The following is a 22,564-nucleotide window of genomic DNA, read 5'->3' as shown; positions in this document are numbered from 1 at the left end:
ACTTGTATTGTCAGTTAGTTGTATGTGCCGTAGATCCGCTATAAGGTAAAGCGGCACATGCGCATCGAGCTATACCGTTAACAGTGGAGCATCGACAGACACGTGTAGTGATGCTCACGGCAATAGAATAATTGAGCACGAAATAGCATATAATAGCGGAATAGAAGATGATAATAAATAATATTGAGCTCGCATTGATCGCAGCTGTGTAGTTGCTGAAGCAGTTTTACATTTCTTAAGTGTACAATTAGAGATCAATTATAAAAGGAAGCCCATAGGTAGAGTAGACGAAAGAGTCGGCTGCACACGGGTGCTGCACGGTGCTGCACCCAACTGTCGACGCATCTTATATTGTCTTTTTTATCTTTTTAAATCTTCTTAAGTCTTTTTAAATCTTGATTAATCTTGATCAATCCTTTTTGGTCTTTTTAGTCTATTTAAGCCTCTTGCGGTTTAGAATATATTCTACTGATTTATATATCTCCCGTGAATTCGTACATTTAAGATGAAAAAAGTGCACAGAAATAAATCAAAAAACCCTTTATGGTAAACACAGAGAGAAAGGCGCAGACCAGGAGCTGTCAAGAGATAGTTCACAGACCCCGGAAACGAGGCTGGATTTCGGAAGCGATAACGTCACTAGGCAGACCGACATTAAACTGAAATATTCCGGCCCTGAACAAGCCAGCGATGGTACTGCGGCACAGGTACTCGCTCCAACAAGTACACAGCAGAATGAGAAGATGATATAAGTCCTGGGAATATAAGTCCTGGGACGAGAGCCGTGCGGACTGAGTAGAAAGCCGAGGCAGGAATTTGGCAGTAATATTTGGGAACAGAAAGGGGCAACCAAGACGAGCGGTTGAGCCGAAAGTGTGCGCCTCATCTTTTCCACTTTTTAGCCCTGTTTTCGTTAACGAAGATGCTGGGTTTTGTTTATCTTTGTTGCTGCGTTTCCGGTTGTTTATCTTGATGATGTCTCTGCTGCTATACTTTGTGCTCCGTCGCAACACAATAATAGCAAAGAAAGCTATCTTTACTACTTTAGTAATAAAACAAAAACCCATACTACATCTACATAAGTAATAAATCTCAGTCTTTGTCTCAGTCTCAGTCTCAGTCTCGGTTTCTTAGTCTCAGTTTTCCGGCTATACTCTCACTACTCTATACTCACCAGGCCCAGAGCCCGAGTGGCAGTGCGCACCGCCACTCCATATCAGTACTAGCGCAGGATGGTGCATATCGCTAGGAAGCGAGCGACGTGCAGCGGTGCGCGAACAGGCTGCAGGGCCTTGCAGACTGCCTCTGTCGACAGCTCGTACCCGCGTACCTCCTTCTACTGCTGCTGCTTACCAGCTACTCGTCCTCTTCTACTACTCTTCTACTACTCTTCTACTACTCTTTCACTATAGCTGCTACTACAGCTGCCACTACTCTTATCTACTATTCGTCTTGCTCCTCTTCTCTCTCTTTTCTCTCTCTCTCTTCTCTCATCCTCGAGCATCGACTTCTACTTTAACTCCTCTCCCACTCTTCTGTCAAGGTATCTACATCCTCTTGCTCTTCTGCATCTCTCGCACCCAATTAAGCACGCTTCTTCTAATCATCTTCTTCTCTTTCTCTCTAGGCATTTCATCTCCTCGCCGAATTCTTAATCTCTTTTTTTGGTCTTGTCTTTTCCCGATCTCGCCAATAATTTCGCATTTCTTAGCTGCCTCGCTTTTCGACCCAAAAACTCCTCTGTATGCTTCTAACCTTTCTCCCGCCCAGTCCACTCTTAGCTAACCAGATTCTGTTTGTATTTCTCCAGCCGAGTTGCATGTCAGACCAGCAGCAGTCCTCAATCGGGCTTTCTTCAACCGGACAATCGCCCCTCGCGCCTTCCTCGTTAAGCGCCACCGCGTCCACGACCATAATCCCCACTCCACAAATCCACTCTTCCTCGCCAATGACTCAGCAATACCATATCCCGCTGCAGCATTATTTTCCGGCACCGATATCAACCATGTCGGCAGACTCATACTCGTCCAATCCAATGCCGACTTATGCTCTGCCTAGTAACTTTGGCGATTACACTTATACTCAGCAATTGCCGACGCAGCAATTGCCTACGCCGCCGGGCGGGCCACAGATGATGCAGCAGTTATTGCCGCTTCAGCAACAGCAATTACAACAGTCGCTACAATATCAGCAAAAGCAACAGCAGCAACAGCAGCAGCAACAGCAGCAACCACAGCAGCAACAGCAGCAGCAACAACAACAACAGCAACAACAACAACAGCAACAACAACAGCAACAACAACAGCAACAACAGCAACAGCAACAGCTACAACAGCAGCACGCGCTGATGCAACCATTCCCAACACCCCCGGGTGGACAGATGTATCCCACCGGTGGAACGCCAACCCAGCACGCATACTATGTTCCGTATCCGCAGCAGCCCGTCATGCAGTATCATTACCCGCCCCAATCCGTGCAGCAGACGACTGTAATGCAGCCGCACGATCCCACCGGTCAGTTCCCGCCGCCGGGCATGAAACCACGCGTGACAACTACATTATGGGAAGATGAAGGCACGCTATGTTTTCAGGTTGAAGCGAAAGGTGTCTGCGTGGCGCGACGGGAAGATAACGATATGGTGAACGGCACGAAGCTACTCAATGTAGCTGGCATGACTCGTGGTCGACGCGACGGTATCCTCAAGAGCGAGAAGCAGCGGCATGTTGTCAAAGTCGGAGCGATGCATTTGAAAGGTGTCTGGATTCCCTACGACCGGGCACTAGATTTTGCCAACAAGGAAAAGATTGTAGATCTGCTGTACCCGCTTTTTGTAGCTGATATAAAGGCATTCTTGTATCATCCAGCAAATTACGCGCGCACAGCGCAAGTCATGGCTGCCGCCGAGCGAAGGCGGTTAGAGTCAACACGAATGCAGCAATTCTCCCAGCAATCGCAGCAGCAGCAGATTGAGCATCGACAGATGTTACCGCAGTCGATCATCTCACCCAGATTGAGTGCGCAAGAGAATTACATGAGACATTCGTCGATGTCGTCTAGTCACCCTGATACACCGGGATCGCAGTTACCATCCCCAGATTTAGGAAAGGAGCAGGAGTTTAGTGGGAAGAAAGAGGTGACGATGCATACGCTACAGAGCCACCCTTCACAGTAGATTCGATTCATAGTAGATCCGGGCAGAAAAAAAAAGAGCATTTTCGCAGAGTGAAAAGCGAGAAAAGGCGTATGATCTTTCTCTTATTTTCCTTTACTTTCTTTTTGAAGTATTTCTCTATTTGGCGTTTCTGACTTTGTTCTTGATAATTTTTTTTTTCTTTTTCTTTTTCATGTTTCATTTTTTTTTTTCGTACGCACACATTTTTATTGAGTCTGGGTGTCATTCGCTTTTGAAAAAAATGCAAGATAACTCTTGCTTTTGATTTTTCATGTTCAGGTTCGCTTTACATTATAAGCAGAGAGTGACTGTAAGAGTAATAGCATATGATTTTTATTTTATGTATGATTTGTATGTATCGCAAATATCGCAAACATCGCAACTTTGTATTTACATGTTGTTAAATGAATCTACCTCTTATTTCGCCTTTTCCCTTCACATATTGGAAGACTGCATAGATGAAAGAAATGATTTTCGCTTTGTTTTTCTTTTCTCTATTTTTTTTTTCTTTTTCTTTTTCTTTTTCCATTAGTCAGGTACGGACGAAACACAGAAAAAAAGAGGAACCTCCATCAGCTGGAAAGACAAAAGAGTAATACTCCAAACGTCATAATTTCTCAAAAAAAAAAAAAAAAAAAAAAAGAGAGAAACACTAAAGAACGAGCAAGCTAAATTAAATATGCTGAAATCATGAAAAAGCAGGAAAAGCAGGAAAAGCAGAGAAATCAGAAATCAGAAATGTCAACAAAAAAAATAAAAACAGTTCGCTTTGTTTGCTTAAATGACTAGACCTTCCTTAGTCGGAAGTCGGCGTTTTAGCCTAACTTTGTTGCGCGCGATTTAGTACTGTCAGAGGCTGACACTGATGCTGCTGCTACCGATGAACACATAATAGGCCTGACATTCTCACTCGCTTCGAGTATTTCTTTTGTATAGTAGCGAGTAATCTTTACAAAATAGATTGCAAAATGCAACTAAACATTTTATGCAACAGGTTTACGCAAATTAGTTCATAAGATTCTTATCCGGCTTAAAGGCTGAAATTAAATTTTTTCGACAGATTGTTTCTTTTTTTTGCGGAGACGCATTAGAGTTTGGAGAATAGGTAGGCCGAATTTAATTTTTTGCTTCGCGGAGGTTATTTAAGCGATTCACCCAAAAGCGTAAGCCGATAATGGAATTTCGTCAACTTATTATCGCCCATTTTCTCCATTTTCTTCCACAGTTTTGCGAAATGCTAGTTTCTATGAGTATGATGTAAATATATGAAAGCATTTCCCTACTGATAACTAAACAGGAGAAACATGAACTATTTGTGAGGCTGGATATTACGACAGCAGCAGTAGCATAGGTGTACAGTACCTAGTAATCTATATGTATGTAAGTGCATCCGATCATACACTCACACAAAAGAGTCAGCCATACTAGAATGAATATAAATAAATCAGCAGAAATAAGAGTATGTGATCATAAAAAAAGATAGATATTGTAGGACAGATTTTGATCGAGGAAAGTGTGCGCTCGATCTTATCTTATTTTATCCTACTTGGCGGGAATTTTCAACAAAATTCGAATAGCGGCAATCATATTTCTGGAAATGTAACAATGAAGCAGCCAAGCTATCTGCTATCTCTGTATATTTCTAAACTTAACTGAATAATCCTTGTTACATGGCCTGTGTCGACGCAGCAGCGCGCGTAGCTGCTTTACACATCCTACAATTTATTCAAAACGTCTTCTCTCTTCATTATATTTTTTAGCTGCTATTATTTCGTTTTTTCTTGAAGCTGCTTAACTCGTCTTGTATGCGCAAAGTTTCTTTTTTTTCCCAGTGTGTCATAAGTCAGGAGACAAACTCCCCATTTTCTCCAGAAAACAAATCCGCATTGGCTTTTCAAAATTCATTTACTAACTTGATTCAGCCCTTACCTCTATGAAATTAAAATCTTATCCAATATTAACCTTAATAATATATTTTGTTATGGGTAAATATACTCTAATTCAGAACCTCTAAACAGAAGTACTCTATTACACAATATGCCTTTTGGCCAACATCCCAATTCTGCAATAAAATCAAAGCATTTCTCAGAAGCCTGAGCTCCCTACTAAAATAATCAGTCACCCAAAATAACAATGAAAACAAAAATGCCAGATAAACACCAACCGCAAAGTCCAGAGAATACGAGTCTCGATAAATGCTCCAATTTATAACAAACAGGAGTAGGGTTATATGACCTGCTAGGGTTATATGATACTCCAGATGTCTATAATTTATTAAGGATAAGGGCAATCTGGCCGAGTTGGTCTAAGGCGTGAGATTAAGGTTCTCATCTCTTCGGAGGCCTGGGTTCGAATCCCAGGGTTGTCACCATATTTTTTTTTTATATATAATATCTAAATTAGATATATTGATTCATTATCATTAATTCTTTGTCTTTGCAAATTATGAGTAAAGTTCAATGCATTGCGAGTCTCCTCCATTAACTATAAAAGAATCCCTGATCTCGGTCTAAAAATAATCATCATAAACTTCCATATAAACACTCTAAAGTATACACCTATAACAACCATTCAAGCAATAGGAAAAAAAATATAATAATAGAAAGCAATTCGCTAAAACCCACGCCGACGCCATAACTCCTCCTCTTGATCTATCCACCCAAATAACCCCAGTTGCTCGCTCATTGTCGTCAAACTTTCGTGAGATACTTTGCCTAGTACATACGTTCCCGCACGAATTTCGGCGACGATGCAGTCAATAGAAAACACGCCCTCGACAACGCGTTTGGCAAGTTGTAGAAGAGGTTCACGGTATTCCAAGTATCGTTTGTCAAGTGCTGGGAACGTTATTTCCTCTTCGTCGTCATCGACGCTGGGCCTAAGGTCATGACGTAGAGATGGGGCACGAGATATGATTTCCGATGCTATGTTTTCGATTTTAAATGTGCGAGCAACAGGTGCCGTCCAGCATGGGAACTTCAACTGTCGTCGAGAAAAAGAGGACGCTTCCTTTGCATAGAGTATATATATAAACCAGTCGATTTTGAGACGCTGCTGGCGTCTCCAGTTCAAGAGATTGACAAGTGGCTCGATTAGTTTCTTCTCGGACGATATCATTACTCGAGAGCAAAGCTGATGAATTCTTTCATTATGACCTGTTCGAATTTCTGATTTTCGAAGAAATAAAATGCCGCACAGTAATTCCCGCGGCAGCTCTGAATCCGCAAAACCAGTTGTAGAAGAGACCCAGGAACTCGGTCGTCGCTGTAATTGAGCTATTGATCTGCGCTGACAACTTTCAGATGATACGGACTGACGTTGATTCAATTGAATGTTCTCAGTTGAACTCTTTTCGATAGCAGGTCTGGTGTATGTAGTTGCGGTGATGACATGTGACGTGTGTAAACCGGTTTGCGAAGGGCATATTTGCAATGACTCTCCTTGAGATATTCTCAGAGTGTCACTCTCTATAGTGATACTAGATATCGTGCTTGTCTGCATGCTGTGTACTTTTATCATGCATCAGTAAGAGCAAGCAGAGATGACGGTGATGACGGCAAGGATATGTTAGTCTGGATGTTCTCTACTAATTCACTGCTAATTATTCTGGGCCTCATATCACACAATTTCAACCTGAGGAATAGCAGGTCGAACAACCCCAGCATAAACCAAATAAGCCCCGCGCGGCGCAGTATGTCTTAAGCCCCTCAGAGCCGCGCACGTGTAGAACTGACTCAGCCTCGATACGGCTCTAGTCTCCCTTTTTTTCCTTCGTGTGGCGAGATAGAGATGGGTTGTTTTAAGTTATGCATATCCGATGATGTCTACGATGGTGGCTGTGTGGGAGCCTGTGTCTGTGTGTCCTGCGATGGCAATAAGTGGTATATAAGCTGATTTCGGTAATCCAACTGATGCACTAGTCATTGTCAAGCTTTCAAACGGTTTAATGAGAGAACAGTATATTAAAAGCCTTTTATTGGTTTTGTTTGATACTCGGTAGCATCGTGACTCAATGCAATTGCTGTCTAATCAATTTTTTTGGGCGCTGAGACTGCTGTCGATACCATCGCACTGGCTCAACTTTTCTGCCATACTTTATTTCTTGCAAGGAGCCTTCGATAGAAGCATTGTACCCGCGCGAGGCGTTCAGATCTAAAATACTCGAATGGATTATCTTTTTTTTCTGGTCAGCATGCACCGAAAACCACAGCCCAGCACCAAGTAAAACGGCCACCAACGCGGCAACAAAAGTGAGTCCGACTATGAGAATCACTCCGCAGGCAAGAATGAAGATAGTGCTGGCTAGGCATAGTGCGCAGAGAGAGAAGATTGTTTGTGGAAGCGCGTGAGTGAGAAGGTGTGCTATAAGGAGAGTTGACTGGACAAAGATTTGTTTCTGAGTTGTTGCCATTTTCGAGCGATTTTCTTTTTTTTTGAGAGGAATTAACTAAGAAGAGAATGCTTTTTAACAGCGAAAGAGAAAAAAGAGAGAAAGGAAAGAAGAAAAGGGGAGCTTTAATAACGAATAAGCGCAGCATCACACAAGAACCGCGCTCGGATTTATAACTGTAGCCCCACTTAGTAACAAGGAGATAAACTATATTCGACATAAAAAAAACATTTAAATCAGTAAATACTGAACGCCATTCAAAAAGACCGAGCAAGAAAGACAACACTAGAAAAAAAATAAACTGAAATCACTTTGCGCAATTCTCGAAAACTGCAGCCTCAGCATCCCGCTTCTGCTTCTCACGCTCACTCAACCTCTCATCAACAGTCTTGACATCTCCCCCAAATTTGGCAGTCTCAAGGTTATATCTTCTTATAGCGAGATCGTACAGTGTGTGACCGGGTTCGCGGTCTTCGCGGCGCTCGTAGAGGTAGAATGCAGATACTCCAACAAAGATTCCAAATAGCGGATCGACAACCCTAAAAGACTGTTAATATTATATCCACTTACAAAATAGTCACGAGCAAATGCCTACCTGGATATTAAGTAAGGATATTTTAATGAGCTCATTTTGATGTTGGTAGTAATTACTAAATAAAGTGTTAAACCAAATTTATGTGAACGTCTATGAATCGCTTACAGGGTTAGGTTTTATAAAAATTAGTTTCAAACTCCCAATATCAAGAAAAGGAAAAAAAATATCAAACTATTCATTTTCACACCATCTACACAAACTACAGTGAGTCAAGAGATAATGTCTGCGCCATTACAGCGGATACATATTGTACAAAATGCGGTATTACCCGCACAAACGACGCCTGAGCAGCGATTTTGGCGTGCATACCGCGTACGACCCCTCTTTTCCCTGCTTTTCTTTATAGCATGTTTTATTCGCAACTTACTGACAAAACCAAATATATTTAGACACCATTGATAGTCAAAGAGCATGGGTCGATCGTACATATTAATTTCTGCCCTACAGGATCTCATGATTTCGCAGTTACATCCGGAGCCCGAATCCAGATTTTCTCTGCAAAAACACGACAGGTTGTGCGTACGATCGCTCGATTTAAAGAGACTGCGTATTCTGGAGAATTCCGACCTGATGGGAAACTTCTTGTTGCAGGAGATGCGTCTGGTCTCGTGCAAGTTTTTGACTCAAATTCTCGCTCGATCTTGTTGACTTTGCAACCTACAAACTTACCTACTCACGTAACAAAGTTCCATCCAAAGACTCTTACGACAATACTCTCGGCTTCTGATGATCGCGTGGTGAGGTTATGGGATATCGCCGCGACTGAGCCCACGGCAGCGTTTTCTGCTCATGGCGATTATGTTCGGAGTGCGGGTTTCTTGTCGGCAGCAGCTGATACGGTGGTCACTGGCTGCTATGACGGTAATCTGCGCATATTTGATCCGCGAGCAGATAACAGTACCGCGTCTCTAATTCTTTCTCATGGTGCTCCGATTGAGGCAGTCTTGCCACTCACTTCAACTACAGTTTTATCAGCGGGCGGGCCAGTGATTAAAGTATGGGATTTGGTGGCCGGGAAAATGGTAAAAGAGCTGGGAAATTTCCAAAAGACGGTAACCTCGCTTGCCGTCGGCGGCAGCGGTCGTGATAAGCCCACAAGCGGCGAAAATTCCGTCATTGCTGGTGCCCTTGATGGACACGTCAAGGTTTTTGATCGTTCGAGTTGGGAAGTTACATTTGGCTGGAAATTCGGCGATGGGGTCCTTTCCACGGGTGTCTCGGTAAGTTTTCGTTTTCGTTTTCGTTTTCATTTTCGTTTTCATTCTTTTTTTCTTTTTCAGTCTTTAATCAGGAATACTAACAAGTTTTATAATTAGCCTGACCAAAAGCATTTTGTGACCGGTCTCTCATCAGGTGTCCTCTCAATCCGTACCCGCAAATCCGAGCCCCGCGTCAAACAACAAGCCAAAACTCCTAAATCATCAACTTTAGCCCGCATTGAGCGCGGAAGCGAGTATAAAGGTGAAAACGATCATCAGATACTCCTTGACGATCGCTCAAAATCCAGTCGGAAGCGTAAGACCCCATTATACGAGCGACGGATTAATGCATTTCGATGGGGCGAAGCGCTCGATGCTGCCTTTTTACCTGGAACAGCGGCCGAAGTGACGTTGACTATTCTTGAAGAACTTAAATTTCGCGGGAAAGTGCGGATAAGTTTATCAGGACGCGACGAAGGACAACTCGAACCAGTCATCAAATGGGCAGTTCGCGCCATTGACGATTTTCGGAATGTGGCTGTGGTTGCGGATTGGATGGCTTGTGTGGCGGATATGTATGCATCTGTCATCGAAAAGAGCGCTGTACTTGAGGAACTGATTACGGAGTTCAGAAGGCGGTTAGAGAGACAGGTCAAAATTGCGAAAGAGGCGCAGAAGTTGGAAGGCATGCTTGAAATGTTGGTACAGAGTCGTTAAGTGTATCATAATTACTGATTTGTTTTGAATTCGTTCCATTTTTAAATTTGCATGGGTTTGGAAATAAAAGTTGTATAGTTTTTCAATTGTCTTTGGTTGTCTATAAAAAGTGAATAATGTAGAATGTAGTAGTAAAACTCAAAGAAGTAATTTACATGGAGGGCTCCAGCCGAGCAGAGGAAAGCAACCAAATAAATCAAAAGACTTATTTTATAGCGCAAATATAGGTTTAGAATATAGCGATTTGATAATACAAATGATTATTGATACTATAAAAGAAGTAAAGTGCTCGAACAAATAGTTTTCATTCCTCAAAACTAATTTGAATTATCATCGCCAAATAATTTAGACGATTTTTTCTATGCTGATTCTAATTCGACGTGCAATTATTATTTCTAATTCGTTAAAAGAATTTCACTAAAAATGATCTTTTGAAAATCTCTACAACTTTCTTTTTTTCAAAATCAACACTAGATCTATATCACAAATGCACCGAATCGAATTTATGCACCTTGAATCTCACATTCAAGTCAAGCCAACATCCACTAAAAATCAAGGTCGCTAAAACAGCGCATCGCAAACTAATGGAGTCCATGAGCTCTCAATGAAGACACCCAAAATCATCCAATATTTTAGAGCTGTGATTGAAACCTTGCAAATATAGGTAGGCACCCTATCTAGGTGCCTTGGAAAGAGAGGCGGTAGTCGTAGCTTCCTAATCTAGTAATTAGATAGTGCTCTCAATCAAAACCACCGAAATCGGTCGGTCTTCATCAGCTTGTCTTTCTATCGGACAATGTCCATACAAATTCATGCTACAATTCATTCTACAATGAAATAATACGCCGATAATTTTCATCTTCACTTATTCCGTTAACCCAGCTCGTAAGTATACACCCTACTTTCAGTCGCATGATGATAGCCGCTCGTTCCGCTTCTCCGAAGAGAAACCGCTAAATGTTGAACTGAGTTCGTGATCCGACTCGTCGTACCAACCAAGTAAGAAATTCCTTTAAGAGACTTTGACTTTGACTTGATGTCGTTGTACCTTTTTTGTGTTTTATTAACTACGGCCGCCTCAGCTTCTCACCACTTCGTGACACACTGTTTACTAGCTACTATTACCGGCGATATGTTTATAACATGACTTTCAATTAAAAAAAAATAGATATCCTAATAATAATACACCAAATATAAAAAAGAATCCACTAAAGAAATTGCTCAGATCTTGAATAAGCAAATGCAAATCATGCAAGAGCACACACATCCCACACACACATCTTTATTTTCCCATTTCACTCAAATCATGGGAGACTACAGAATAGTTTACTCGCAAGGAGTGATGACAGTGCCAACTGGGGGCGGGTTGTAGTCAATGAAGTACTCAACCGTGCAGTCACCGGTACACTTGAGCAAGTAGGCAGAGTACGAGCCAGCATTGCATGCAAAGGTAGGCGAGTACGCGTATCCGCCACGGACAAGGTCGACAGTAGCAAGAAGGTCGCCGGTAGCCGGGTGGCTGTTCCAGGTGTCGGACTCGGAAACCTGCGACGTAAGCTCGTAAACCTCAACCGAAGTGTCACCCTCAAGAACAAAGGGGAAAGTGATGATATCATCAGGGAAGTTGAACTTGAGCTCGCAAGTGCCAGTATACTCAGACGAGATGTCGTACTGGAGAAGAACGTCCTGCTCAGACGAGCCAGACTTAGTGATGTTGGCCCAGTATCCAGTGCCAATGGCAGTGTCGGGGGACTCAGAGTTGATAGGGACAATCAAGTTGGGGTAGATCGAAGTGGCAGGCACACAGACCGACGAAGACGACGAAGGAGTCGACGAGGTGGTGGGAGCAGCAGTGGTGCTAGGGGTAGCGGTCACGACAGAAGTGGCAGTGGTCGGCACAGCAACAGTCGACTCCTCGACGACGGTGGTAGGAGCGACAACAGTTGACTCCTTGACGATGGTAGTAGGAGCAACAACGGTGGTAGGAGCGACAACAGTTGACTCCTCGACGACGGTGGTGGGAGCGACAACAGTTGACTCCTCGACGACGGTGGTGGGAGCGACAACAGTTGACTCCTCGACAACAGTTGACTCCTCGACAACAGTAGTGGGAGCGACAACAGTAGTAGGAGCAACTACAGTAGTGGGAGCAACAACAGTAGATTCCTCAACAACGGTGGTAGGAGCAACTACAGTTGACTCTTCGACGATGGTAGTTGGTGCAGCAACAGTAGTAGGAGCAACAACGGTAGACTCCTCGACGATGGTGGTAGCCGCAATGGCAGTCGAGTAGGCAGTCTCGGTCTCAGTGACGACGGCAGTAGCAGTGACGGTCGCATAGACAGTGGTAGGGGTAGCAACAGTAGATCCAGCGCCAGTTACGGTGACAGTCTCGGCGGAAGCAGAGACGGTGACGGTGACGGTCGAGACGGAGGTAGCGGTCGAGTAAGCAGTCGAGGTGACGGTGGAGGCCGAGCAGGTGCCGCAGTTCTTCTCGCCGATGATCAGCTCGATTGGTTTGCAGGCAGCAGTAGAGATTTCCTCAACGTAGATGTTTGCCTGGTCCTCGACACCAGTGTCGCAAGCGTAGAAGGTGGAGTTACCCTTGTAAGTCAACAGACCGCTTTCCTCGCAGAAACCATAAGGAGTAGCATTGTCCTGGAGAGCGGCGGTACACTCGAACTGGTGGTAGGGGGTGATGTAGCAAGGTCTACCAGTGATGTCCTAGAAGAGAATATAACAGTCAGAAACAGGCACAAGGCACAGATATGATAAAAAAGAGGAAGAGCATACGGAGAGAGTGCCGTTGCCGGAAGCGATGAGGCTCAGGCAAGTAGTGTCGTTGCCGGTGCGGACCTGGCCATCACTGATTTGGCCTAGGGAGAGGCCGGTGCGGACCTGTCCGTCGCTGATCTGTCCAAGGCCGCCCTCGGAGGTGGTGAGGGAGAAGGCAGAGGAGGGCAGACAGGAGTCAGCAGCGACAGCGACAGCTGCTGCAAGAGGCAAGAGGAGGGAGCGAGTGTACATGGTTGAGGAGGGAGAGAGGATGAGAGGAGAAGAGAAGAGAAGGTGGGAAAACGGGGGCTATATATAGGACAGAGCCGGCGGGCTTCGCGAGCCGGTGAGTGAGCTGCTGTGAGCAGCCGTCTGATCTGTGCCGCGAGCTTTGGCCCCGATCAGTCTGCGCGACTCTGACGAGAACATAAGAACGACGGCTCTAAAAACTCGGCGTTTGATATCAACAGATAGGATATGAAGATGAAGATGGATAAAATTGATAGATAGAGATAGGGAGGAGACGAGGGCAGTCAGAGATAGAGACAGAGTGGATAGAGACAGAAAGAGTACGATGAGTCGTGAACAGAGTACGTGAGTCGGTGCCTGACGCTAGTGACGTTTGAGAGCTTAGAAGCGATGGATGCCGTCATAGTTTGATGATGGCTACTTTGCTGGATTCGGATCTTGTTATCGTTTCTTGCAATATCATCATTATCATTGTTATGAGAATATATATCAATAAAATAACTAATAATAAGGAATACCGTGAGTTAAGCCTAAGAATAGCTGGCTCACAATGGGACGACCGACGCGCGTTGCTAGTCATTGACTCTGAACTCTCTTTTTCTTTTGTTCCACTACACTTGTAGCTGATAGTTGATTGTATGGTTTAGATCTGTAGATACTATAAATATGATAGATAGACAGATATATTACCAATAAACTATGGGTCATGCAAATTCATAGTCCGAAAGCGAGTCTAAATAATAAATAGAAATCACAAAAATCAATTAACTCCTAAATAGGAAATATGATTGGCCTGAAACCGCACTCACAAATCTTCTTCTCCGCGTACCTTTTCTTAGCATCCAATACTTTGTTTACATATTACTATATAAACACTTGCTTCTGTTTACAGTTCTATTTATGGCTTCTCACTAGGTTGGTTTTCTGCAATTGATATGTGTATAATACATTTCATTTGCATTTTATATTCTTCGAGTCATTAATAAAGCCCTCTTTTTGTTTACTAACTTTTATGGACTCTTGCGACTACTAATTACTATTTCATTTTTTTTTCACTCTTTATCAGCTTTCTCTTCTTGCTCTTTCTTTTCAATATCGTCACTATCGTCACTCTCTTCAAGTTCTGCACTTTCTCTCCCTTCCAACTTTTTAATCGCTTCATCGATCTTGCCCACATTCTTCACCACCTCCTTCCACACCTCCGGAGTCAAGCTAATCCCCTACACCACTCAATTCTAAATCAGCTTATCTCATCCCAATAAAATATGAGTATCAAATGAGTATCAATAATCTAAATCAAACTTACCTTCCTTCCTGGAAGTAACTTATCCGGTGCTTCCGACTTTGTATAATACTCCCGAATATCAATCAACGTATTGCCCTTGAATTCTCGAACAGCCAGCTTCTTTTTATTGCCAAGCTTGTATCCAATTCGCAGTTAGCTTCATGGTCTACTGTGGGTTACAAATATCTTTGTGCATACGTCGATCTCCAGCACGTTGTTGAATCCTGACGCGTCATTTTCCCCATCGTCATCCGTTCGCGCTCGCTTAGCAAATCGTTTAGGCGCCATTCTTGACTCTATGTATACTTTTCACAAATAAAATTTCTGTCACGGATGTATTTCAGTTTTTCATGCCCGAGTAAATGTGGACGTCGAAGCGTGACGAGACTGGCTTTGTTTGTTGAAAGCGACGATCTCCGCGCGCACTTCATTTTTGCTTCAAACCCTAATTACTGTGTTTCAATATTACTGATCTCTTGTTCTACACAAATTGCGTCTAAAATTACTTGATTATGGAACTTGAATAGTGAGCAGTGTAATAAATAAAGATTGAATTTTTCTGTTTACTAGCAGAAAAAACCTGTAATGTTATAATGAGGAGGGATTAGCTGAAGTACATAATCCAGTCGCGGACGATTGCGCAGAGACTTTTTTTATACCAGTATCTTTCTTATGGAAGTTTTTCGAATAGTTTTGTTTTTGGGAGACTTTCACCGGACTTTATTATTATGTGACTACTAGGACTTTCTTCAATGAGAGCTGTGGTGGCATTGGATATAGTCGCCATCAATAAATTTGACAATCTCAGTGCTGTCACGAGAGCATCTCACATTTTGAGGTTTCTACCTTTGAATTCGTCGCTATCAAAAAACTGTCTGAGACTTTCATTATATGGAAGAGGTTGCATATCCTTGATGAGAGCTACCCGGGTCTTCAACATCCTGTAGATCGACCATGTTGGAATATATAATAATCAACGGAGACGGGTGAGGGTATTGATATGTGGGAACGAGAAGCTCAAACATAGTATCGATAGGTTGAATGGAAAAATCGAAACATGAATCCTGGCACGTACATTGTCGTGTGTTACAAATGGCCAAAAAGATTGTCGGCAAGATTTTAGAAATACCTTTTCTTTTATAATAGGTTCAATATCATGTCAATATACCACTGCTTATGATCAAACAAAAGAAATAAATTTATTGACAATATTTACACATCTATATTTATACACATAAAAGTGGAGAAACTTCTACGTACTCTCACCCCCCTTAAATACAGCCGGATACCTCTTCCCTCGAATACCAAATACCTGCTGATTAACCTGATACGGCTCCTCGGGCATCATTTCATTAATCTCCCACTTGACACTCGCAAACTGATTTTCCCCCGGCATCAACAGCACATCTAATTCATCGCCAAACTTGCTATTGACCCACTCCCAGTCGCGTTTACTATCAGCCTCGTGGAATCCAGTCACGAAAATCGCACATTTCGTCTCTAAAAGTGCCGGAAGCGACTTTTCCCACTGGTCCATCGCCTCTGGTGCACCCAAACCTGGATGAAACAGGAAAAACACATCATAATATGGATCATATGGCGTAAACGTCTGCGACTCATGCACAACATGGAAATAATCTGAATGAAACGACATTGCAAAGCTAGGAGTTACCCGCTCATGTACTGCCGTAGGAGAGTACACGTACTGCTTCCTTTCACGATCGTACAACGCCTCGGGTCCAATGAAATGAATATGCACGTTTGGATGTTCAAATAAGTAGAGCATTTGTGCCCATACTTCAAGTGGGAGCTGAGATTCAGAGCGTGCACCAAGAACAAATATCCGAATCGCTTGGCCTTGATAAATCGATTCGCCTTCCGTATTTGAACCCGATCGTACTCGTGGTGTGGCAGGAAATAAAGTGTACCGGAGAGCTGTTTTAAGATCAATATGATATATAAGGAAAAGAAAGCAAAAAAAGCACACCTGCCAACGACTTTAATCCCTCCAAAGTCAAACGCTTGGCCTCGCGCGTATGAGGCGAGCCTTGATGCAACAAACTACCAATCGTAATCGGATACGTCAAAACTTTTGTCGAATGGGCGAGTTCAAACTCGGTATCCATTGAGTGGAAGTCACGCGTATATAAAAATGTATCCCAATTTGCAAAATTAATAGCCACATCCTCGTCTTGCGGAGGCGGCATTTCAAATTCTGGAAATTCTCGTCCCGATCGAATATCGTGTTCAAAAACATTTCCAAGCATTAGTTTCTCGCAAACTTCATTATGGTGATGTTCATCTGCTTCCCAACTAGCTTCATCATGATGCGTAGGAATTCCACAATTAGGACAGGTAAATTCAATCGTGTCACCAGTTACTGGACACTTTGCAAGTGCCTTGATCGTTGCTGCTCGGTTTCGTAAAACTAACGAGGGTGAAGATTCCCATGCATGAAACCGATTCTCAAATGTAGGTTCATTCTCAGTTGCCTCATCGCTGAATCCAAGAATCCATTTAAACGGCTTGAGAATAAACGCGCGTCGTTGCTGAATCCTATGAATGTCTTGCTGATGTTGTCGCTTGTTTAACGATCTCGTTGAAGCACACGCAATTGGCACTGAAGAAAATGCTCGAGAAGATACACCCTTGGCTGCTCGAGAACATGCTCGAGTGCAAACTCGAGAGCTAACGCGTGCTGCTGGCATATTTATCATGCACTCTCTTTTTTTATCAACAGTACTTCAACCCAAGCTCAAGATTGCTGCGTAATAAATTCTTTTCTAAACAAAAGTTAAAACCAATTGTAGAAATCTCAACAGAAAAGATAAAAGCGACAGGCGTCCGAGGATGTCTGCTGCTCCTTCGTCCTTGTCCGTATCTTAGTCGGATGTTTTTTTATACAATTTCCGAGCAGGCAAGCGTCAGACGTGCAAAGTATAACAGATGTCTGTGATGACCAAGACGGATTTTAAACTATGCTCTCTTATTTATTCGATCAGTATGCAGTATATAGCCTACTATACCATTGTAATTCAGCGATCGGTTGATAGTTACGTCTATATTATAATAGTCTTCTGATTTAGTAGTTAATTAATAGTATATGCTAAATAAACGTGTGATTTAATCGCATGATCAGGAGATCGTGGTATCTGCAATCATCTGCATTACATAATCTTATCCATACTCTAATGCCACGTCCACCTCCGCACTCTGAATCATACAGACTACACACGACAACAACAACGACAACAGCAGCAGCAGCAGCAGTAGTAGTATCAATGCCAGACTCATCGAATCGACCAGATGATCGCGCAATTTTGCTGCGAATAGCATCCCCCTCGCCGCTTCCGGCTGCGGTACTCACGGCTCTTGAACTAAGTATGCCAATCAGGGCGACGGTGGAGAACGTGAAGCGGCGAATAGCGTCGCAACTCCAAGATGCGTTACTATTTGCGACTGGCGAACCTTGGACTACAGGAGTTTACACTACTGATATCGAGACTGTTAATGACGAGCTACTTGGAGATGTGAGGGGAGATCGGGTTATGAGAATCATATTCCAAGGCAGATTCTTGCGAGATGATGCAGTACTTGCTGATGTCGTCAGAGAGGTAGTTTTACCGTACTTCATCGTTATATTTAAAGGGCTATTGCTAACGAGTGTTTTATACAGAGCGAGACAGTAACGTTTCATATGGTACTCAAGCAAAACATAGCTGACGAGCTGATAAGAGCGTACGAGCCATCATCGGCATCAGCATCATCATCGCATCAGCCGCGACAACCGGCACCACAAGCTGCCCCAACCTACATCGCTCCGACATCTACATTACAGCAGTCTGCAGAACCGCATCTTTTTGGCTCTTCAACTGTTACAACCCAATCTATACCTGCCATCCCGTCTCCCCCACCTCCATTTGGCACAAATGTCGTTCTCTATCAAGACCCGCGTGCCGCAGCTCCTTTGCTTTCCCCCACAACATCAATGCCTGTAGTCACTCCACAAGGCTCTTTAGCACTACTTCTTTCTCCACAAGCAATATCAAACTTTCTAGCAGCAGGAATCGCAGTCACTCCAGGTTGCATAGGTGACCGCGTGGCGGGAGTTCCCTACAGCGACCCTACAATTGACGAATTTTTCCGCTCAAATGCACCAGCTACACCGGATGGTGGGGCCTCGATCTTTGCCGCATTAATTAACTCGCAGCACGACATTCGTCGTCAAAATCATCCTCAATCTCTAGCCCACGCTCATCACCTGCAGCATAACTTCAATAATAATAACCGCATGAACAATCATCGATCTCTACGCAGAATCCTCACTCTTGTCCGTACATCACTAGGTAATCTTCGCAATAACGCTGGAAGACTTCGCAATACTGTGGCTCTTACATGGCTCTTTATCAGACTTTTATTTTTCGTATACATGTTTACCGACGACTTAGACGGAATTAGATTCTGGGTCATGCTCTCTGTTGCAGTAATCATTTTTGTAATGCGGATATATGTTGGACTGAATAGAAATGCTATACAACAGCCTGAACAGCAAGCGCAGCAACAGCAAGCGCAACAACAACAGCAAGCACAGCAACAACAGCAGCATCAACGGCAGCAGCGAGACCCGACTGAACTGCGAAATAGACCTGGCATAGTCGGGAGGATATCGCGAATTTTTCTTCGTGCAGACACAGCACACGAAGACGACCCTACTACCGAGACAGAGCAACCTCGATTTCCTCGACGTGTGCTTAGTGAAATTCAGCATGTGATAGTCATATTCATCGGAACGCTTATACCGGCAGTATACGATACCTGGCATCGACATGAGGTGCAGCGCGACGAGGCGCGTTTGCGGAGGATCCGTGAGAGGGAAGAGAGAATTGCGGCCGCTAGGGCCGCTGAGAGTGTCGAGGTTGCTGAAAATGCCCAAACTCCTGAGAGAGTTGGTTATGATGAGATAGGTGAGGGTGTCGAGGTTGGGCGAGTTGAAAGGGTAAATGAGGAAAATGAGATTAGGAGGCGAGAAGGGTTTGTCGGAGAAGTTTAGTATAGCGGCTCAAGACAAGAAAACAGACCATCTATGATGTAATCTTAGAACGCATATGCTGAAGTTTGCTAGACTAGTATATACTACTACAAAATTTATTATGCATGCATGCAACCAAAAAAAAGCGTCTACTCAGAATGTCTAACCAGCCAAAGCATGTCCAATATTCACAGCCCACATAAGCATCAACACAGTCAACAACCGCAATTGCAAATCTCCCATCAGCGTATAAAATTCCTCCAGCCTCGGATGTTGCATAATCGCAGCCATAAACTCATTTGTTCGAGTCAGTACTTCGCTCGTTGTCGTCGTATTACCATTACTCGCGAACACGCCGCCTTTCTCCGCGTCATCAGGATTAGTCGGTGCAGCAGCTTCAGTCGAAGTTGCATCAGCAGCAGAGGTAACGGTCTCAGTAGCCTCGGTCGTAGAAGCAGAAGTGATACCATTAGGATCAGCAGTAACTTCAATCGTGCTAGGCTCGACGGTAGGCAAAGTTGGCTCACCAATACTCTTCTCGGCCTCCTCGCTTCCGACCGCAGGAGCAGCGGCAACCTCCGGCGCAGTAGTCACAGGGGCGGGAGCAGGGGCTGACGGCTTCTTCTGTTGTAACCCACTTACGAGTGCGCTAGTGAGTTTTCCAGTTGCCTCACTAGTAAGATTCGATACAAGCAAGAAAAGAGGCGTAAGGATAATCAAGTTGATTGTACGGTGTTTGCTACCAATAACCTCAAGCAATCCGCGAGTGTCGGCAGCCATCCAAATGTGGAATTGCAATGTAAAAGTCTCGAGCGAGCATCCTCCGATCCAGGCGAACGCAGTCGAATATGTGTTACGCAGCGTATGCGTGGCATTTCGCAAAAACAAAAAACCCAAAATAGGAAGAAAAGAAATGTACGGGTGATGAGCATTATACTCGGTCTTTGCGTTCCAATGCAGAGAGAGTAAATGATAAAGTCCCAATGCGAGCGCAGAGCCCGCAAGGACGCCGATGCGCACAGTAGGCCAACGAGGATGCTGAAGAAGTTTGAGTTCCGCGATCTTGATCGAGGCAATCGCACCAAACATGCCGATATAAACAATATACATATCAAGCAACACGCGGAATCGCCACTCGCGAAGATCCCAGGTAACAAAGAAGACACGAGTAAGAAACCACCAAAGAATCTCCATGATTCCAGGCACGGAAAGGAAGATCTTCATGATTAAAACTGAGATCCCAATCTTTGCGCTTAAAAATTTAAGGTCCTTGTTTCGCTCTGCCTTGACCTTCATCGTAAAATAGACAGTCATAAACCAAAAACTAGATAAAGGAGCAAAGTAGTAAAACAAGTAGTCAGTGTTCATGATGTACGCAAGCGCACAGGATAGTAAATTCAAACGCACTAAAACGTTGGCAACACGCTTCAATCCATAATCACCCTTTTTATAGAAAAAAATGGTATGACCATAACCAGTCATAAACAAATACGCAGCAACCATCACGCGGATGTACTTGTAAATGGGAAGAACCTTGGACGCGCCAGTAATGTGATAAATCAGCACCATGATCTGCATCCATCCCTTCCACTCGTTCGACTGATCGCGTCCCATGAATCCCTGTTCGCTATCAGACTTGCGCAGAGTTACAAGACCAAGAATGAGCGACAAAACAGTCATAATGACAAAGTCCGAGATCCAGAACTGCTTCGATGCCTTGCTGAACAGAGAAGTACGATCAGCGACATAACAATACGTCAGGGTGCTGCCGAAAATGAAGCATGCAGTGACAAAGGCGCTGCCGGTAGTTCCCTCGGTCCACATGCGAGGCGAAGACAACAGACCAGATGACTTAATGTACAAAGCTGGCACAATCAAGACGGTGATCAAGAGGATAACGAATTGCGACATGTTCGGACCAGGATACGTGTAGCAGCAAGTCTTGTCATAGGGATATCCTTTAGTATCCTGAACGAGCTGGTTGCAACGTACGTTCACGAGCACGTCAGCCTTAGCCTTTGCGACTGACTTGACAGCATGGATACCGCTCTCATCGTAGGCACCCTCCGATTCCGTCATCATCAAGTTCAGAGATGTAGGAACAATGACGTTCTTTTGCTGCGACAGCCAGCTAAGGTAGGAATTCATGTATGCGATTTCCGGCTTCAGAATAGTGGACGAACGCGCTTCGTCGAGTTTGCTCCAATTCGGTTCAGTAACTGGTAAAATAAACGGCACGCTATAGAATCCTTCACACGACTTGACAGCATCAACGATGCGATCAACGTTACTTTTCCACATTGTCGCGCCGCTGTCACCTAGGTATCGCGCCGGCCATAATCCGCTGCCGAGAACGAGGAACGCATTTGGTTTCGAATGGCGAACAGTACGGCACGACTCAATCAGCTGCACGGCAGTAGAATTGAGATACGGGTCCCAGAGAAATTGTACGTCGAGTCCGTTCTTCTCATAACGGATATCGGCATGGCGTGCGGCGGATTCGGTAATGGTAGGATCGAGCATCTTGACGGTTTCCCAAAAGACCTGGCGCACGGTGGAGTCGCCAGCAAACAGTACTTGCTGGTCCGCAAGACACGATGCAGCTTCTTTGGGCTGGTAGGAGTGAAAGAGGCAGCTGTCCGGCTGCCAGTTCGAAGGGGGTACTGCGGCGTCATCCGATGGGCTGAGCCAGGAGCCAGTCGTTAGCAGCGAGCTGCACTTGTATGGGTCAAATACGTCTATGTACAAGTGTCAGTTGGGACACATATACCATGAGAAAACAGCTAGAAGATGCTTAGACAGAGTGTACGATACCATGAGCGGCATAACGCCAGATCGCTAGCAAGAAAACATAAATGCCGTAGATGAAGACTGAGCGTTTCGTGTGTGCCGTGACGGACTTCAAAAAGTCGAAGGAAAGCGCCATAATTTTTTTCCTTTCGGCTGAACAGCGGAGAAACGGCAACAAACACGCAACCAAAGACGAGGATAAAGATCAAAAGACGAGCAACTACAAAGGAGTGATAGCAGCGTGTGTGCGTGTGGAGAGGAGTGTGAGGATTAGACACATCTTTCTACAACGCGTGCTGCACGCCTTAATGCTCTAAACATCTACGCGATTATGCTGCAGCACAGCCGCACATACTTCCTAAT

At 44.1% G+C, this 22,564-nt stretch overlaps 11 protein-coding genes and 1 non-coding gene across 12 annotated transcripts; 5 read left to right on the top strand and 7 right to left on the bottom strand.

Moving 5' to 3' along the window:
- The first annotated feature begins 2,291 nt into the window (after positions 1–2,291).
- V2V93DRAFT_373490 (transcription regulator HTH, apses-type DNA-binding domain-containing protein) lies at positions 2,292–3,599 on the top strand. The gene has a single exon (XM_066910999.1). It carries the CDS (start codon positions 2,348–2,350, stop codon positions 3,170–3,172), a length of 825 nt encoding a protein of 274 aa, XP_066764140.1. The 5' UTR covers positions 2,292–2,347; the 3' UTR covers positions 3,173–3,599.
- V2V93DRAFT_373489 (uncharacterized protein) lies at positions 3,482–4,152 on the top strand. The gene has a single exon (XM_066910998.1). The coding sequence runs from the start codon at positions 3,513–3,515 to the stop codon at positions 3,702–3,704; it is 192 nt and encodes a 63-aa protein (XP_066764139.1). The 5' UTR covers positions 3,482–3,512; the 3' UTR covers positions 3,705–4,152.
- Positions 4,153–5,457: 1,305 nt separating this feature from the next.
- Positions 5,458–5,540, top strand: V2V93DRAFT_t59. The gene has a single exon. It is a non-coding gene; the product is annotated as a tRNA-Leu (tRNA).
- Positions 5,541–5,615: 75 nt separating this feature from the next.
- V2V93DRAFT_373488 (uncharacterized protein) lies at positions 5,616–6,732 on the bottom strand. Its single transcript, XM_066910997.1, has one exon. It carries the CDS (start codon positions 6,689–6,691, stop codon positions 5,786–5,788), a length of 906 nt encoding a protein of 301 aa, XP_066764138.1. The 5' UTR covers positions 6,692–6,732; the 3' UTR covers positions 5,616–5,785.
- Positions 6,733–7,115: 383 nt separating this feature from the next.
- On the bottom strand, positions 7,116–8,203 carry V2V93DRAFT_349049 (uncharacterized protein). Its single transcript, XM_066907938.1, has 2 exons — positions 8,158–8,203; positions 7,116–8,101 (listed from the first exon to the last, which is right to left on the bottom strand). The coding sequence occupies exon 2, from the start codon at positions 7,780–7,782 to the stop codon at positions 7,360–7,362; it is 423 nt and encodes a 140-aa protein (XP_066764136.1). The 5' UTR covers positions 7,783–8,101; positions 8,158–8,203; the 3' UTR covers positions 7,116–7,359.
- Positions 7,870–8,192, bottom strand: V2V93DRAFT_326909 (uncharacterized protein; the record flags this gene model as incomplete). Its single annotated transcript, XM_066907543.1, has 2 exons — positions 7,870–8,101; positions 8,158–8,192. The coding sequence occupies 2 exons, from the start codon at positions 8,190–8,192 to the stop codon at positions 7,870–7,872; spliced, it is 267 nt and encodes an 88-aa protein (XP_066764137.1).
- Positions 8,204–8,340: 137 nt separating the features above from the next.
- On the top strand, positions 8,341–10,330 carry V2V93DRAFT_373484 (UTP15 C terminal-domain-containing protein). Its single transcript, XM_066910996.1, has 3 exons — positions 8,341–8,469; positions 8,547–9,377; positions 9,474–10,330. Exons 1-3 carry the CDS (start codon positions 8,377–8,379, stop codon positions 10,071–10,073), a joined length of 1,524 nt encoding a protein of 507 aa, XP_066764135.1. The 5' UTR covers positions 8,341–8,376; the 3' UTR covers positions 10,074–10,330.
- Positions 10,331–11,399: 1,069 nt separating this feature from the next.
- V2V93DRAFT_406683 (ubiquitin 3 binding protein But2 C-terminal domain-containing protein) lies at positions 11,400–13,105 on the bottom strand (the record flags this gene model as incomplete). Its single annotated transcript, XM_066912673.1, has 2 exons — positions 12,867–13,105; positions 11,400–12,797 (listed from the first exon to the last, which is right to left on the bottom strand). Exons 1-2 carry the CDS (start codon positions 13,098–13,100, stop codon positions 11,400–11,402), a joined length of 1,632 nt encoding a protein of 543 aa, XP_066764134.1. The 5' UTR covers positions 13,101–13,105.
- Positions 13,106–13,776: 671 nt separating this feature from the next.
- V2V93DRAFT_373481 (transcriptional Coactivator p15-domain-containing protein) lies at positions 13,777–14,775 on the bottom strand. The gene is made up of 3 exons (XM_066910995.1): positions 14,581–14,775; positions 14,404–14,517; positions 13,777–14,317 (listed from the first exon to the last, which is right to left on the bottom strand). Exons 1-3 carry the CDS (start codon positions 14,668–14,670, stop codon positions 14,150–14,152), a joined length of 372 nt encoding a protein of 123 aa, XP_066764133.1. The 5' UTR covers positions 14,671–14,775; the 3' UTR covers positions 13,777–14,149.
- Positions 14,776–15,562: 787 nt separating this feature from the next.
- Positions 15,563–17,266, bottom strand: V2V93DRAFT_373477 (uncharacterized protein). The gene is made up of 2 exons (XM_066910994.1): positions 16,370–17,266; positions 15,563–16,317 (listed from the first exon to the last, which is right to left on the bottom strand). Exons 1-2 carry the CDS (start codon positions 17,097–17,099, stop codon positions 15,635–15,637), a joined length of 1,413 nt encoding a protein of 470 aa, XP_066764132.1. The 5' UTR covers positions 17,100–17,266; the 3' UTR covers positions 15,563–15,634.
- A 337-nt stretch (positions 17,267–17,603) lies between these two features.
- Positions 17,604–19,556, top strand: V2V93DRAFT_373476 (uncharacterized protein). The gene is made up of 2 exons (XM_066910993.1): positions 17,604–17,996; positions 18,059–19,556. Exons 1-2 carry the CDS (start codon positions 17,664–17,666, stop codon positions 19,430–19,432), a joined length of 1,707 nt encoding a protein of 568 aa, XP_066764131.1. The 5' UTR covers positions 17,604–17,663; the 3' UTR covers positions 19,433–19,556.
- Positions 19,476–22,515, bottom strand: V2V93DRAFT_373473 (10 TM acyl transferase domain found in Cas1p-domain-containing protein). Its single transcript, XM_066910992.1, has 2 exons — positions 22,226–22,515; positions 19,476–22,149 (listed from the first exon to the last, which is right to left on the bottom strand). The coding sequence occupies exons 1-2, from the start codon at positions 22,335–22,337 to the stop codon at positions 19,574–19,576; spliced, it is 2,688 nt and encodes an 895-aa protein (XP_066764130.1). The 5' UTR covers positions 22,338–22,515; the 3' UTR covers positions 19,476–19,573.
- Between the last annotated feature and the right edge of the window lie 49 nt (positions 22,516–22,564).

Source organism: Kockiozyma suomiensis (assembly GCF_038497685.1).
Source record: "Kockiozyma suomiensis strain NRRL Y-17356 unplaced genomic scaffold V2V93scaffold_12, whole genome shotgun sequence".
NCBI classification, from domain to species: Eukaryota; Fungi; Ascomycota; class Lipomycetes; order Lipomycetales; family Lipomycetaceae; genus Kockiozyma; species Kockiozyma suomiensis.
Note: the sequence above shows the minus strand (reverse complement) of the source record. Positions and strands in the feature narration are given on the sequence as shown.

What these genes read in the sequence shown, in the direction of transcription:
- V2V93DRAFT_373490 (XM_066910999.1), top strand. Translation starts at nt 2,348, where the DNA reads ATGCAACCATTCCCAACACCCCCGGGTGGACAGATGTATCCCACCGGT.
- V2V93DRAFT_373489 (XM_066910998.1), top strand. Translation starts at nt 3,513, where the DNA reads ATGTATGATTTGTATGTATCGCAAATATCGCAAACATCGCAACTTTGT.
- V2V93DRAFT_373488 (XM_066910997.1), bottom strand. Translation starts at nt 6,691, where the DNA reads ATGATAAAAGTACACAGCATGCAGACAAGCACGATATCTAGTATCACT.
- V2V93DRAFT_349049 (XM_066907938.1), bottom strand. Translation starts at nt 7,782, where the DNA reads ATGTCGAATATAGTTTATCTCCTTGTTACTAAGTGGGGCTACAGTTAT.
- V2V93DRAFT_373484 (XM_066910996.1), top strand. Translation starts at nt 8,377, where the DNA reads ATGTCTGCGCCATTACAGCGGATACATATTGTACAAAATGCGGTATTA. An exon ending in GATTTTGGCGTGCATACCGC is followed by an intron (nt 8,470 to 8,546) that starts GTACGACCCCTC and finishes AAATATATTTAG; the next exon opens with ACACCATTGATAGTCAAAGA. An exon ending in TCCTTTCCACGGGTGTCTCG is followed by an intron (nt 9,378 to 9,473) that starts GTAAGTTTTCGT and finishes TTTTATAATTAG; the next exon opens with CCTGACCAAAAGCATTTTGT.
- V2V93DRAFT_373481 (XM_066910995.1), bottom strand. Translation starts at nt 14,670, where the DNA reads ATGGCGCCTAAACGATTTGCTAAGCGAGCGCGAACGGATGACGATGGG. An exon ending in ACAACGTGCTGGAGATCGAC is followed by an intron (nt 14,518 to 14,580) that starts GTATGCACAAAG and finishes ATTGGATACAAG; the next exon opens with CTTGGCAATAAAAAGAAGCT. An exon ending in AGTTACTTCCAGGAAGGAAG is followed by an intron (nt 14,318 to 14,403) that starts GTAAGTTTGATT and finishes TGAGTGGTGTAG; the next exon opens with GGGATTAGCTTGACTCCGGA.
- V2V93DRAFT_373477 (XM_066910994.1), bottom strand. Translation starts at nt 17,099, where the DNA reads ATGATAAATATGCCAGCAGCACGCGTTAGCTCTCGAGTTTGCACTCGA. An exon ending in GGGATTAAAGTCGTTGGCAG is followed by an intron (nt 16,318 to 16,369) that starts GTGTGCTTTTTT and finishes ATCTTAAAACAG; the next exon opens with CTCTCCGGTACACTTTATTT.
- V2V93DRAFT_373476 (XM_066910993.1), top strand. Translation starts at nt 17,664, where the DNA reads ATGCCAGACTCATCGAATCGACCAGATGATCGCGCAATTTTGCTGCGA. An exon ending in TTGCTGATGTCGTCAGAGAG is followed by an intron (nt 17,997 to 18,058) that starts GTAGTTTTACCG and finishes TGTTTTATACAG; the next exon opens with AGCGAGACAGTAACGTTTCA.
- V2V93DRAFT_373473 (XM_066910992.1), bottom strand. Translation starts at nt 22,337, where the DNA reads ATGGCGCTTTCCTTCGACTTTTTGAAGTCCGTCACGGCACACACGAAA. An exon ending in CTGGCGTTATGCCGCTCATG is followed by an intron (nt 22,150 to 22,225) that starts GTATCGTACACT and finishes ACTTGTACATAG; the next exon opens with ACGTATTTGACCCATACAAG.